General features: G+C 46.9%; 2 protein-coding genes across 2 annotated transcripts in view; one reads left to right on the top strand and one right to left on the bottom strand.

The window, feature by feature from the left end:
• Bzw2 (basic leucine zipper and W2 domains 2) overlaps positions 1-7,259 on the bottom strand; it is a 61,462-nt gene extending 54,203 nt beyond the window's left edge. The window contains exon 1 of the mRNA XM_006983939.3: positions 7,104-7,259. Coding sequence (XP_006984001.1) covers positions 7,104-7,216 — 113 coding nt within the window. The 5' untranslated portion in view covers positions 7,217-7,259. The remainder of the gene's footprint in view (positions 1-7,103) is intronic.
• A 34-nt stretch (positions 7,260-7,293) lies between these two features.
• Ankmy2 (ankyrin repeat and MYND domain containing 2) overlaps positions 7,294-14,367 on the top strand; it is a 45,513-nt gene continuing 38,439 nt past the window's right edge. Inside the window, exon 1 of the mRNA XM_006983942.4 lies at positions 7,294-7,846. Coding sequence (XP_006984004.1) covers positions 7,780-7,846 — 67 coding nt within the window. The 5' untranslated portion in view covers positions 7,294-7,779. The remainder of the gene's footprint in view (positions 7,847-14,367) is intronic.

The raw sequence follows: 14,367 nt of genomic DNA, 5'->3' as shown, positions 1-14,367 counted from the left end.
TTCACTTGAGCTGTGGCTTCGCTGATTGGTGTTTGAATAACTGTGTGGGATTTTTTTCCCTCTTTAACTTTTTCACTCGTGTGGATATTTTGAAAACTCTGGCTCTAAACCCAGGCTCTCAACTACTCCTCAGATAAAGCTCATAGGCCTCAAACCACTCCCGTGAGGCCACACATTTCACGTTAGCCCTGGTGATACAGTATAAGACTCTTGCTTGCTCCTCTGGAGCTGACAAAGCAGGAGCAGGTCCACTGTCTCCACCCAGAATGCTGGCCAAAGCCAAGCTGCCACACTGTCTTGGAAAGGTATTATAATTCCTGAAGGAAGCCTTGTCATTATTGGCCTCATAGACTTTATAGTTTAGAATTAGGTAGAGTACAACATAAATATAACGCCAGCACTTGGGCATCCTGAATTAGCAGGTACCACCAAAATGGCAAGCAGTTCTCTGTAGTTTTAATAAGGAAAACATCCATGTATCTTTAGGCAAAGGACCTAACTACACCGCCTCTTGGGGACATCTAGATATTAGGAAATTTGTGGCTCCATGATTTCTGTAATGTTATGAGATCCAATGTTTCAACTATTTCCTGCAGAGGCTCAAACTGAATGAAAACAACCTTCATACTCCCAAACATATTATGTGACATCCTTCTTCTTTAGCCAGCAGTTTCCTTGGCACCATTAAATTTGGGGTTGTCTTTCCTGTTCGTAAACGTCCCATTCTATTACCTTGTATTCTTAGGAAAAGATAGGCCATGCCTTTTTTCCCCTTAGAAACCACCACAGTTCTAGGAAACTTTACAAGTTAAAACAAAACATTAAAGTGTTTTTGTAAGACTGTATGTGAAGGGTGGGACAGCAGCAGAGTACCAGAAAGTCAGCCTGGCAGTATCAGTAACAGTACTGTGGCCTGCAGCCTTCGGCTCCAGGGCCTGCCTTTAGGTTTCCTAGATCATAGCATGTCTAACAACTGCCTTTAAAATGTCCTCCTCTAGGATGAGTGTGATGGTATACACCTTTAAAGCCAGCAGAGGCAGGTGGGTATGCGTTCCAGGATAGCCAGAGCCACACAGAGATATTCTGTCTCAAAAACCCAGCCAACCAAACACAAAAGTCCTCCTCAAGCATAACAGTAAGTTGCAAAGAAGGGGAAACTAATTTTCTTCTTACACAAACTGATTATCCTATTCCCATTAAATATTAATACTTATGGAATTAAAAGAATTAAAGCTAGTCAAATGATTGTTTTCCTAGATATTAAAGTGGGTCATGATATCTATATCACTACATGCTTCCTTCTCATTGACATAAAGGAACAAACAAAACCAAAGAAAATAGCTAACACTGAAAATCAGGGAAAACCGTAACAGTACTGTATCTTAGGCATTTAATACAGGGGTCTACCTTAAGTGTCATTTTCAAAGTAGAGAGCTGACAAATAGGACCATCTGAGCATTTCTGGCACTCTTCACTCAACACATGCCAAATTTAGAACAGGCCAAATCATTCCACTTGGCACCTAACCTCCCAAAAGACACTCGCTGAAGAGATCTGTCCCCAATCAACAGACTCCAGAGAGGGCTAAGAATGAGAAGAAAGCTGTGAGCAGCTTTCTCATATTGGTAGAGTCTATGTTAATTAAACACTTTCTAAAAATCCTTCAAGCAAAGCTAGGAAAGTGATGTTAAAATAATATTCAATACTTCTAACATATAAAAGAGCAACCTTTTCTTTGGACAACTCAGGAGATCCAATTCAGTGTCCCATGCTTGCTAAGTGCTCCCCCAACTACCAGGAAAATTGTCGACACCAAGAAATGCACGATATGAAGTTCCAGGAATCAGAAAGCAGGTGTCCCGTAAGCACCAAGTTAGTTAAGCGAAGTGAGTAAGAACCCAGGGACACACCCTGCCCTCCCGCTGGTCCTGGCTTCCCCACGTTAATAACCTCATCCTGCCAGAGCTGACACGGCTCTGAACGATTCTGCCACTCCTTTTTTGGGAAGGACTTCTGAGTTGGCTTAAAAGACAAAGAAAATCAGTATCTCCACTTGTTCACCTCTGATTTTTCTCAGATAAACTATGTGTCTTTCCTTAGACTTGTCTGCAAACGACTTCGTCAGTTTTAAAAGGGACAGCAACTGACTGCCAGTAAGAGATTCATAAACCCGTGAAGCAAGCAAGGAGTAACCCCCTCTTCCTTACAGTTGAGCTGAAAAGTTAAACATGACGGGATGGTTTTAGTCCTCTGTAGAGCTAGGTGTGACTGCCTTACACTCCAGTGACTCCAGTGAAGAACTGCACAACCTAAACATGGAGTATTCATATTACTTTCCTACGCTGGGGGCGGGGGCAACGTCTTAGGGAATGTAACACTTTCAAATGTCCTTTCAAAGATGTCATGGTGAAACACCTCAAACATCTTCAAGAGGAGGAGGGATGGTTAATGAAGTCAGTCAAACAGCTTCAGACAATGACAGCGTGGTCAGTGGTGCCTTTGTTCCCACCCGGCCTCCAGTCATGGTTACCTTACAAAACATGCACATGGCACTCCATTTCCTTCTCAAGTAGTCACAATGTATCTCCGAATGATAAGGAATCCTTGGAAAACAGAAGCATACTATTCTGGTCTAAAAAGTTAAAATTGCTTGATCGCATCAGTTTCCAGTCAATCAGGATAAGCACCTAGTGTACATCCAAGGAGTCAAATGCCAAGGGAAAAACCCTCGCTCCAGACAAAATACCCAAAACTAGTTGTCAATGACCCTGCGATAAAAAGTATTATCTTTAAGCAGCGAGTGAAAGACCTGGGACTTGAGCAAGGAATCCATTAAATTTGTGAGAAGTTTTTTTCTTAGCTGGTAGTGCCAAGTGTCAAGAAATCCAGAGTCCAAATGTCTCAAGACTGCCTGCCCTTGGTTATGGCTATGTGCATTTAGTGCCATTTCACATTGCCAGGAAGGATTAGTGAACTAAGGAAACAAATCCACCTAAAATAACTTTGAGAGCAAATGAATTCAACTCAGCATGTACTGAGCACCTACTAACTGCAAGGTACTGGGTTATATGTTCAGAAACACAGAGCGAGCTGACCTGGAGAATTTATAGTCAAGAAGGAAAAGGGGTCCAAACAATTATGAAAAGTTGTCCTAGGAAGGGAGGAGAAAAGCATTTGCTAAACTGTATCATTTTCACGTGGCTGCAGACCCAGAAAAATGGTGTTAACTGGAGGGGTGACTCGAGGGTGCTGACTGGCTTCCATAATATAGATCAGTTAGAGGTTGCCAAAAATAGTCCCTGCAAGCACATCATCTGTCAGCGCCCCGCCACACAAAGACTGTGGGTCCCTGTAACTGCCCGAGGGGCTGTACTCCCTCACTGGACAAGGTGAAAGATACACATGCAAGCTGGAGAAAAACGCTTATCAACCGAAGGAACAAGAAAGGCAGAGGATTCCAGGAAGAGAAAGGAGGAACAAGGGCTGGAAATCGCCAGCATGGGGAACCAGCAGCATGGTGACCTTAGGGCAGAGTGGGAGGAGCTGGCGTCTGGAAACGCCTGCTGGGACCACACTTGAAGTCTCGCTCATTGGCCAGTGAAAGGGTGATGGTGCTTAGTGTTTACTCAGCTGAGAGTTCCTTGAGATAGTCAGGTGGGAGAATGTGAGGAAAAGCTTAGGAATCCATGGCAGACACCAAGGACACAAGTATAAATAGGTGACAGGACACGATGACATTTCAGAAATTACTACGTTTTAAAAAGGTGAAGACAGGGGGTTGGGGGTTTAGCTCAGTGGTAGAGCACTTACCTAGCAAGAGCAAGGCCCTGGGTTCAATCCTCAGCTCTGGGGGGTGGGGTGGGGGTGGGGGTGGTGAAGACAGAAACAGGAGACTATCTCACACACACACACACATATATATACACACACATATATATATGTGTATATATATACATATATATAATTATGTAACAGTGTGTTAATATGCTTCCTTTTTTTAAGAAAAAAACTGGAATAGACACATATACGATGAACATGTCTCAGGAAGGAGAACTGGACCTATGGGGTGCTGGATCTCCTGTCATACAAAACAGGCAGCCAGAGGATGGGTGCTTCCCCACGTACCCCCAAGCACACGGAGAAGAGCTAGGGTAGATGGACAATGGCTCTGGTGCCTATTGAACACAGCAAAGCGGACCTGGCCGCCAGGTTCTTCCAGCATCCCTCAGTCCCTACCTGTTCCAGGGCATGGCTGGCACGCCTGCCTGCCCTCTACCCCGACTCTCCCCTACATGATCCAGCCCTTTTGGTCACCAGCCACTTCTTCACCTGTTGCTCTCCTGGCTGCCGCACCTGGTTCCCCTCTCTCCCCTCCCCTCCCGTGGCTCAGGGTCGGGTCCACTCCGACTCTCCCAGATGCCCCTGCCTCTGCTCTCCCTTTTATGTACAATAAACTTTCTCCTCCACCATACCTGGGGACAGTCATGACCTTCCTACTCATGTCTTTTTTTCATTCAGTTTGGCTATGTTTTCATTTATTTTATTTTTTCTTTCTTTTTTTTTTTTTTTTTTTAAAGATTTATTTATTTATTTGTTTATTATGTATACAGTGTTCTGCTTCTGCTTGCATATATCCCTTCAGGCCAGAAGAGGGTGCCAGATCTCATTACAGATGGTTGTGAGCCACCATGTGGTTGCTGGGAATTGAACTCAGGACCTCTGGAAGAACAGCCAGTGCTCTTAACCTCTGAGCCATCTCTCCAGCCCATCATTTATTTTATTTTTTAATCTTTGAGACAGGGTCTTACTATGTAACACTGGCTGGCCTGAAACTAGTCCTGTAGAAAGATCCGCCTGCCTCTGCCTCCTGAGGGCTGGGATTAGAGATCCTGCAAAAGGATTTTAAAGACAGATCACAAAGACTCTAAATAGCAGATTCCATACTTCCTAACTGTGGGGCTGTGGTCAAACTAACCTCCTTTACCTTCTGCTTCTATTTTCATAAATGGAGATAGCACAGGCTAGTTCCTGGCCGATGGTATAGCATCTGGCAGAATATCTGGAGCAGATTAAGTAGTCACAGTGAATAGTTAGTTATTCATTATCAGTAGACCTCTTTGATAAGAATACATTTCAGCCGGGCGGTGGTGGCACACACCTTTAATCCCAGCACTCGGGAGGCAGAGCCAGGCGGATCTCTGTGAATTCGAGGCCAGCCTGGTCTACAGAGTTCCAGGAAAGGTGCAAAGCTACACAGAGAAACCCTGTCTCAAAAAACAAAACAAAAACAAAAACAAAAAAAAACAACAAAAAAAAAAACAAAAAAAGAAAAAGAAAGGAATACATTTCAATAAACTCATTAATTAATCTTATTTTGACATTAAATATTTATATTGTACAGTACTATTACTGAAACCCTTCTGAACACTCGCCATTAGGTATTTGTTTCCAAAATTCAAACTGAACACAGGATTTATCTGCACTTCTAGGTGGATGTTTTTCTTTGTCCTTAAATATCATCAAATCTAAATTAAAGCCACGCATTCAGAAGACTAAACTCCCACCAGGTGTTTAAAGCACCAGGAAAGCACATCCTATGTCGCTATCCTTGAGGAAGAGACAACCCCAGTGAGACAAACAGGTGTGACCTTCAAGTAACCATGGCCCAGATTTGGCACAAGGGATGGAAATACTGGCAGTTAAGTGCCCAATCCTGTCTATGCATCTGCTGATACGATGTGAAGTCACATGGTGGGGTTACTTTCAGGCATTTCCTCAGCCTCGTGGGCTCCTTTGGCACACTAATTGCTGTGTGGTCAACATAAGCAGCGGTCACTCTCAGAAGCCTCCTGCTTGTTTGAGCAGCTACATCGTCTTTAAAGCATCATCAAACAAAAGTTTCTTTGTTGTACATTGAGATGAATAATTACCAGCCATTTTCATGGGAGAATCTGCTCTTCCCTCCCCCAAACTGAAGATTTATGTGTCTGTGGGGGTTGGGGAGTAGATAGGCAGCTGGAGTTTAGAAGAGATTTTGGTTAAAGGCAAGAGTATCATCCCTAGATTTCTTAAGTGTGAGTACATGCTTCCAGCACAATGAAGGTGGACTTTCACTTTATATATGGTACTGTGGAAAGAAAGCGTGGTCCTGGGGATGCTTAATAAAAACCACCTACACAATTAATTATTCAAGTATTTCTCCCTAGCACAGTTGGGTCTTGAGCAAGACATCAATACTAGTCTGTAGAGAAACAGGAAAACTAAACAGTCATTTCTGAAGAAGCTGTGCTTGACGCTGTAAAACGCTACAGATATGCACCTTGGGGGAATGACTGCATATTTTAGCAAGCATGTCTTGCATCTGTGCCACAGAAAGGCACACACTTTATTCACCCCTTGTCTACCTACCGTGGAAGCTCCAGGCTCCACATCACAGTTGAATGAAGGCTGGATTAAGAAGCTAATCTAAGGCTATATATAGACAGCAACACCAAAGTAATCCCCGCCCTCTCCACCCTCCCCTCCCTAGTTCCATAAATCGCCAAACGTGAGTTACAAAGGCAAGCAACTCTCTCAGAGCAAAGATAGCCCACACCCCAACGAAGTATGAATGCAAGCGTGATTTGCTTCTAAATATCCTTAGCAAACACCACAGGTCGGTGTTGTATGGCTTCCAGAGGCCAAGAGATGACAAATGGTGGGGAGGACGAGGTTTGCAAAGAGAAAATTACCTTCTCCGAGCCTCTCCCCACCACAAGCTCACCTCGCCGGCGCGGGCCTCCCCGGGGATCGCCACGCACGAGACCATGTGCACCCGCCACTTCCACCGCGTGGCCAGCTCGCAGCTCGCCCGCGGTCCCCGGGGCTCCTGGGGCGGCCACACGTAAGCGAGGTCGGGGTCTTCCTCGTGGGGCACCGGCACACGGTACGTGCGGGGATGATGGCGCGGCGCGGGGGCTTCTCTGCCGAGAGGAAGGCAGCCGCCCCGGGAGGCACATGCTTCCTCCAGGCTCCAGCCCGGGTGGGAGCCGCTGGCCAGGAGGCGGCCCCGGCGCCCTCGACCCTCACTCAAGCTCCCGCCGCCCCACCTGGGCACCTCTTACCTGTCCAAGGAGGGAGCGACGACGCGCGGGACCGGTGGCTGCGGCGGAACCTGCAGAGCGGTGGCGGCGGCAGCGGCTGAGGCAGACAATGGAGGAGTGAAGGACAGACACATTGACACAGACACACGGAACCCGGCTTAGCTCCGCCTCCCGCCCCGCCCCGGCCCCGCCCCTCGCCCGAACGCACGCCACTCCAGGGGCGGTGCAGCGTGTCTGGCGGCTTCCCGCTGCCACTGCGCATCCCTACAGAAGCCACTGCCAGGCAGAGAGGTGGTTTAGGTAGAGCGCAAGGAACTCTGTGTCTCCGTAGCTCTTAATAGGTCGTCATAGGGATAGGGAGCTTAGAAGATATATCTCAGCCCCCTCCGGATTTCTCCTTTTGGTTTGGACCTCGTGAGCGGCTCCAATTGGAGTCTCTTGCTGCGCTTGCAGCTCCTCCCTCCGACCGGGCCAATGAGGCGCGGGGGCGGTCCTTGCGGAGAGCGCCTGCCCGGCTCGCCCGAGCTCGCCGCACCCGCCAGCCCCCAGCCGTAGGACCCTGGCGAGCGCCCCTGCGCTGGGCTGCTGCCCCGGACTCGAGTTCCCTGCCTGTGGCGGACTTCCACGACGCACACACGTCTCTCGTTTTTAAAAACCCGACCAAAGGCATAGAATAAGCTTCAAGCTGGCGGGAACGATGGGTCACATAAAGAAAGGCGAGCTGACCCAGGAAGAAAAGGAGCTGCTGGAAGTGATCGGGAAAGGTACGGTGCAGGGCTGGTACCCGGGCGCTGTGCACCTGGTCGCAGGGCGTGGAGGAGCCTAGGGGCGCGCTGCGGACCCGGGGGACCTTGGGCAAGTTGCGATCCGGAAAAAGCCTTTCTGTCTCTGCTTGGGGACCGATTGCAGGGGCGGGGAGATGGGACATAAAAGCGTTGGCGTGATCAGATCGAGGCTTAGACCTCTAAATCAGCTTTTTGGAAATCGACCGACTGCCACTACCCCTCTGAGACTGTAACGCGCGGCCCTGGGGCGCTTGCCTCCGCGTGTGCAGGCTTGCCAGCTCCTCGGATGTTTTGACCGCAGTCAGTCAAGACCACAGTGGCCTGGTAGTTCTAGGCTCTCAGGCTGGTGTCTAAAGGGCCCTTTTGACTTCCGGAGGCCGAAGGATCTGGATCCCTTGCGGATCTCCGCCCCTGCTGGGGGTGGAGGGAGCTCTCAGCGAGAAGTGTTCTTTATAAGGGCACAGAACTCGGTCTGAATGTGCCGCCTTGAGCTTTCTGCATCCAGGGTCTCTGTGGCTGGCTTCCCTGCCCAGGCCGGCGCAGGAACCCGCACGAAGGCCAGGAGATGGGCGGGACGCTCACTGCCGTCTTTGGTCTGGTATTATACGTCTGAGATCTTGTTGTCGTGCTTCTCAGTGCTTTCCCTTCCAGTTCGTGGGTTCGAGTCGCGCCTCCGCCGTGCAGCTTGTAGGAAGGAAGCCACCTAGGCCAACCAGAAGCCTTGTTTTTCACACTAGTCTGAGTGGACGTCCCAGCCGAATCCCGTTACCTGGCAGGTGACATCAGCGTGACCACAGGCACTGTCACTTTGATGAGAATGAGGGGCCTGCAGGCACGACTAATGTGGATGCTTTAAGTTCAAGAATTAAACATATGCCCTCGAATGGCAGAGAAGCTGGGCATTGTAACATGGGGCTCCTGGGTTTACAGTCTTGTACGCAGTCAGTTTCTATCTAGAGCCACAGATAGGAAGGCATGCATTCTTTCTATGAAGAAATGCCTGTGAGTCGAAATAGTATGAAAAGAGAAAACTCTTGTGTTTGAACTCAACAGGTCACTAGATCTCACTTCTAGATCAGTCATGACTAGATGCTCAGGGCACTTGATATTTGCTGGAAATCCCAGAGCTGCGGGTTGGATTTTTGTCCTGTGAACTGCATGGCTCTCAATGACTTCTGGCTTTCTGTGCTCTCCGGGTTTCTCCCTGCCTTCGGTAGGTCTGGGATTTAGTTTAGTGAACAGGAGCCCCAACTACATGCCAGATACTTACTGTACCCACCAAAACTAAGAGAGGCGAGAGCACATAATCCACCTGGGATGGTAATTCTGATTTAAACAGGCCAAACCTATCACAAGCTCACTTAAAAGTGAAAACAGCAAGCAGGCGGAGAAAACATGGTCTGAAGGGGAGGTGTAAGTTCTTGGATATATTCAGCGGTGGGCAAGGGTTTATTCGAAAGGTTGTATGGAACAGGAGTAGTGTGCGTATCACTTGTATTTCTTGGGCCACCTCATGCTCAAGGTTCGTGAGTACACAGATGCTGGTGTTCATTGGTTTAATTTCCCCAAGCCAATGAGTGAAGAACCAAGGTAAACTTAGTTTGGGATGCATTCTTGTCATGTCAAGGGTTTTGAGCCATTATTGCTTTTTAAAAAAATACTGGGAGATGAGAGAAGATAAGCCCACATTGAATGCCATTCTGAGCACATGGCATATACTTACACATTTAATCTAGAAGAACTAAAGGTTTGTGTTTTGTTGTGTTTTCTCTGAATTGTAGCAGGAAGCATCATGGAATGGTCATTAATTATATGTCTGGGTTAGTTTTTGTTTTGTCAATTTCATACATGCTAGACTCGTCTAGGAAGAGGAACTTCACTGAGAAAATATCTCCAACAGGTTACAAGTCTGTGCCAGCATTTTCTGGCTTAATGATTGACATGGGAGGGCCCAGCCCATTGGAGCCAGTGCCACCTTTGAAAGGCAGTTGGTCCTGGGTGCTGTGAGAAAGCAGGCTGAGCCCTGGGGAACAAGCCAGTCAGCAGCACTCCTCCATGGCTTCTGCATCAGCTCTGGCCTCCAGGTTCCTGCTCTGCTTGAGTTCCCGCCCAGATGACTTCCTTCATGATGGAGTGTCCCTCCCTCCCTGCGTTGCTTTTGGTCATGATGTTTTATCACAGCAATGGAAAGCTAAGTAGGACACCATGCCAGCTAGTTCCCAGCACTGCCACCGGGGTTCCCTGGTAGTGTGGACTTGCACATGTGTCAGGTTCTGTGGGTATGATAGCCCCTACCTCATGGCGTTGTTGTAAGGATAAAGTGAGTCGGTACAGGTAACGTTAAACACACTCTGCTGCCTGTGGGTTTGGTAAATATTTCCCCTTCATAGAAACAGAAAGTGCCGAGCGAGAACTTTTAGAAACCTTGCAGAAATCTACTGTTTTCAAAGCACATGTTATAGTAGATATAGTAGAAGTTTCTTGATTTTTTTAAAAACATTTTCTGTGTATGTGTGTTTGTGCTGATGGTATCAGATCCTCAGGAGCTGGAGTGAGTCACAGGTGGTTGTCAACCACCAGATGTGGATGCTGTGGTTCCTGGGAACTGAACTCCAGCCTTCTGCAGGAGCAGTTGTGTGCTCTTAACTAATGGGCTGTCTTTCCAGCTTCCAGTTGTCTGCTTATAAACATTTTTATAACTTTATATCTGATGATAGCAATTTATATCTATATGTTTTCCTTTTGAAGTTAAGGCACTTATGTGTCACACAATGCCTTAGTGGGTAAGGTCCTTTCTGAGCAGACTAGACAACGGAGCGTGATCCCTGGGACCCACATAAAGATGGAACACGAACTGTCTCCATGCCTGTCCTCTGACCTCTGCATATGTGCTGTGGCATGTGCACACACCCTCCGCACACATCATACAGTTAAGATGCTTGGAATAGCTTTATGTTATTTTACTTATATATAAACATTAAAGCAGCCACAAACTCAAATCATACTTTAAATGTTTAATTGGATATAGATGCTGTAAGGCACCCATTTTGGGGGTCTGGGATGGTGGCTCAATGGTTAAGAGCACTTATTACTCTTGTAGACCTGGGTTCTGTTTCCATTTGACTCACAAGCATCTGTAACTCCAGGTCTAGGGGATCTAGGGCCATCTTCTGGCCTCCATAGACACCAGGCAGATTTGTGGTACACATGCATCCATGCAGGCAAATGCTTTACACATAATTTTTTTTTCTTTGAGACAGGGTTTCTCTGTGTAGCCCTGGCTGTCCTGGAACTCATTCTGTAGACCAGGCTGGCCTCAAACTCAGAGATCTGCCTGCTTCTGCCTCCCTAGTGCTGGGATTAAAGGCATGCGCTACCACTGCCTGGCTAAATATTTTTTCAAAATATATCTTTTGACACCTACTAGTTATTCAAATCTATACACACCTAAAGCACAGCCATGTGGTACAGCTCTTGCCCCACATATGTCTACTAGGACCTCATAATAATTGCTCTGAAGGTAAAACAAGAAGAGCATGTGGGTGCCTCAGCGGTTAACAACGCTGGCTGCTCTTCCAGATGACCCAGGTTCCATTACCAGCAACCACACAGTGGCTCACAGTCATCTCTAACTCCAGCTCCATGGGACCTGATGCTTTCTTCTGGCCTCTGTGGGCACAGGAAGTCATGTGGTGCACAGACGTACACGCGGACAACAAAACACATACACATAAAATTAAAAATTAAAGGCCATGAAAAGTGCGCTGAAGGTTTCCAGTGTGTCCACATTAAGGTGAACCCCGAGTCTTCCTCAGTATTCTCCAGGATTTTTGTTTATTGTTAGGAAAGTTAGGGCTTGGTCTGCTTTGTTGAGTTTCACCGTAGCTCTGAAATGTCACAGGAGGTAGCAGGTGGTGACAATGAGAACCCACTCTTAGCGTCACTTGCCGGCCAGTGCTGGCTTATCTAGATAAGACTGATCAGTCCCCCTCTGATGAAGGCAGCTGGGTTCTGTTTCCTTTGGTTTGAACATCAACTCTCCGAAGGAGCAAATCACCACTGGCTTTCATTAGTCTGGCCCCACCCATTTTTGTCTGCAGTGAAGGTTGAGCAATCCTGTCCAATCCAGATACTTATCTCAGGGTTGCCCCCCCCCCTACCGTGTTTGTTAAATTAGATAGGACACACTTCTCTCCCTGCGTAAAACAGCTTTTTAAAAACTCAATGGCAAAATACATTTGAGAGTCTCCTATGAGGGTTAGGAATAAGCAGAAGTGTGACTCCTGTGTGAGCCACATGCTTCCCACCTCTGTGATTTTTGGCTGGTTCTGTAGTTTGCTGTTGGTGTCATTAGATTGCGAACACCACATTAAAAGTCATATTATATATATATATTTCCCCTTGGGGTAGTTCTCTCATCTATTTTCATTCTGAAGAAGCTCAAACTCTTCAGATTTTTTTTCATCCAGCTCCCTGCATCTCAAAAAGCTGATGTAAGAGATTGCATAAATCTGTATGTATGTATGTATGTGTGTATGTATGTATGTATGTATGTATATATATGCATGCACATATGTGTCTGCATGGGTGGGATATAATATGCATTTGTTCTCTGCCCTTGTTTCCTGGCACACAGCTCTTAAATCACTCCCTACCTCTAAGCATCAGGGGTGCTGGGTACATCTTTTATTCTAATACCTCCTGGCACCTCCTCGGTGACAGGCATGCCTCTATTTATTAGTCACTGTCCGGTGGGCTCCTAGGTAGCTCTACAGCATGGGGCTGTCATGGGAAGGACCAAGCCACCGTTACAAGCTTGGAAGTTTCAGCTTCACCTTGCTCTCATCAACTTCCAGGAAGGGGAGAGGGGCTGGAGACTGAGCTAATTATTGATCATATCTCTGCATCAAAGCCTCAAAATATTTCTGAAATACCAGGTTGAGAAAATGTTCAGATTGCTGGAAGATGGGCTGCCCAAAGAAGGTTCTGTGCTTCCTCCTGTATACATGCCTTATTCTTCTAGACCAGTGGTTCGCAGCCTTCCTAACGCTGCAGCCTTTTAATTGTGTTGACCCTCAACCATAAAATTATTTTCATTGCTACTTCATAACTGTAATTTTGCTGCTGTTATGAGTTGTAATATAAATATCTGATACACAGGATATCTGATATGCAATGCCTGTGAAGGGATCATTTGGCCCCCAAGGAATTGAGACCCAGAGGGGAGAACCATTGATCTCTACCTTTTACAATTAACAGGAACGTGTGAGTTTAGTGTTTCCCTGAATCATGTGAGTTATCAGACCTGAGGAAGACATCTCATTGATGTTTGCTGGAGAAGTGGTGTGTGTGTGTGTGTGTGTGTGTGTGTGTGTGTGTGTCTCTGTGTGTGTCTGTGTGTGTTGGCAGGGGTATAGGGAGTCTCTGGTTTCATAGATAAAGTCTTGAGACTACTGGGTGAGAGTTTAGCAGGAGAAAATATCCCTGCCCTATACTTTACAGCATGCCTAGTATCTTTTTAGGCTGTTGACTACTGGGCAAACGTTTTGTAGAATTAGAGGCCTGTTCTCTAATGAGAACCATGCTGTCCTTACCATGCGGCAAGCTTGAGATGCTCACGATCCCTGGAGTACTCTTTTGCTCCATAAACATCTCCTGGCCAGAAAGAAAACGACTTGCTGAGTTCTCAGTGGAACATGTAAGTCAACTGAAGCATCTTCCCCAAGAGTAAATGGGTTGTCTACCTCCTTTGAGATAGGGTCTGTTATGTGCCTAGAGCTCACCAGTTAGGTGAGCTGGCATGCACTGCAGCAAATTTCTCCTTTTCCTTAGCCACTCAGCCAGCGATACCAACTGCCCTCTCGGGGAGTTCAGCGCCAGAAAAAAAAATCCAGCAACAACGAAAACACAGTATTTACAGAAATACAGTATTTACAGATCACACTCCAGGGTCGTGTAGATCATTCTGTTGACATTTTCCCATCACACCCAGTGGCACCACTGCTTCTCCTGCACTGGGGAGGAGCCCTCAGGGGACTTGTCTACAAATCACAGAGTGGAAAAGAAGCATGCTGGTGTTCAGTCTGTACCCCACTTTCCTCTCACTCGGTTGGAGTGCTCCTGTCTTTGATTTCCTTTTAGAGGGGAGGCATAGCTCATCCTCACACGCCGAGGACACTCAATTTCATTGTTCTCTTCCAGTCAAGCCAAGAAATTATTTGGCAGAACACGTGGCTGCCGTGGATTAGTGGCGGGACTATTGACGCTCTCTGCAATCGCTTTCTGCCATGCGGCACACAAAACTGGAAAAACCTGGTCCTTCTGACCCAGTTACAGCTGGTTTCCAAATTTGCAGAGAACTGACTTTTTCAATTTTAATGCAATCCTTTACAGCATGGGGGACTGAATACTCACCAGAGAGCACTTTCCACAGTAGCAGACTTTGTAACCATGTCTTACCTAACAGTTTCCAAACCAAGCATTCTTTTAAAAACATGCCA

This window comes from Peromyscus maniculatus, chromosome 14 (genome assembly GCF_049852395.1).
Source record: "Peromyscus maniculatus bairdii isolate BWxNUB_F1_BW_parent chromosome 14, HU_Pman_BW_mat_3.1, whole genome shotgun sequence".
NCBI classification, from domain to species: Eukaryota; Metazoa; Chordata; class Mammalia; order Rodentia; family Cricetidae; genus Peromyscus; species Peromyscus maniculatus.
This window is presented reverse-complemented; position numbering and strand designations above follow the sequence as displayed.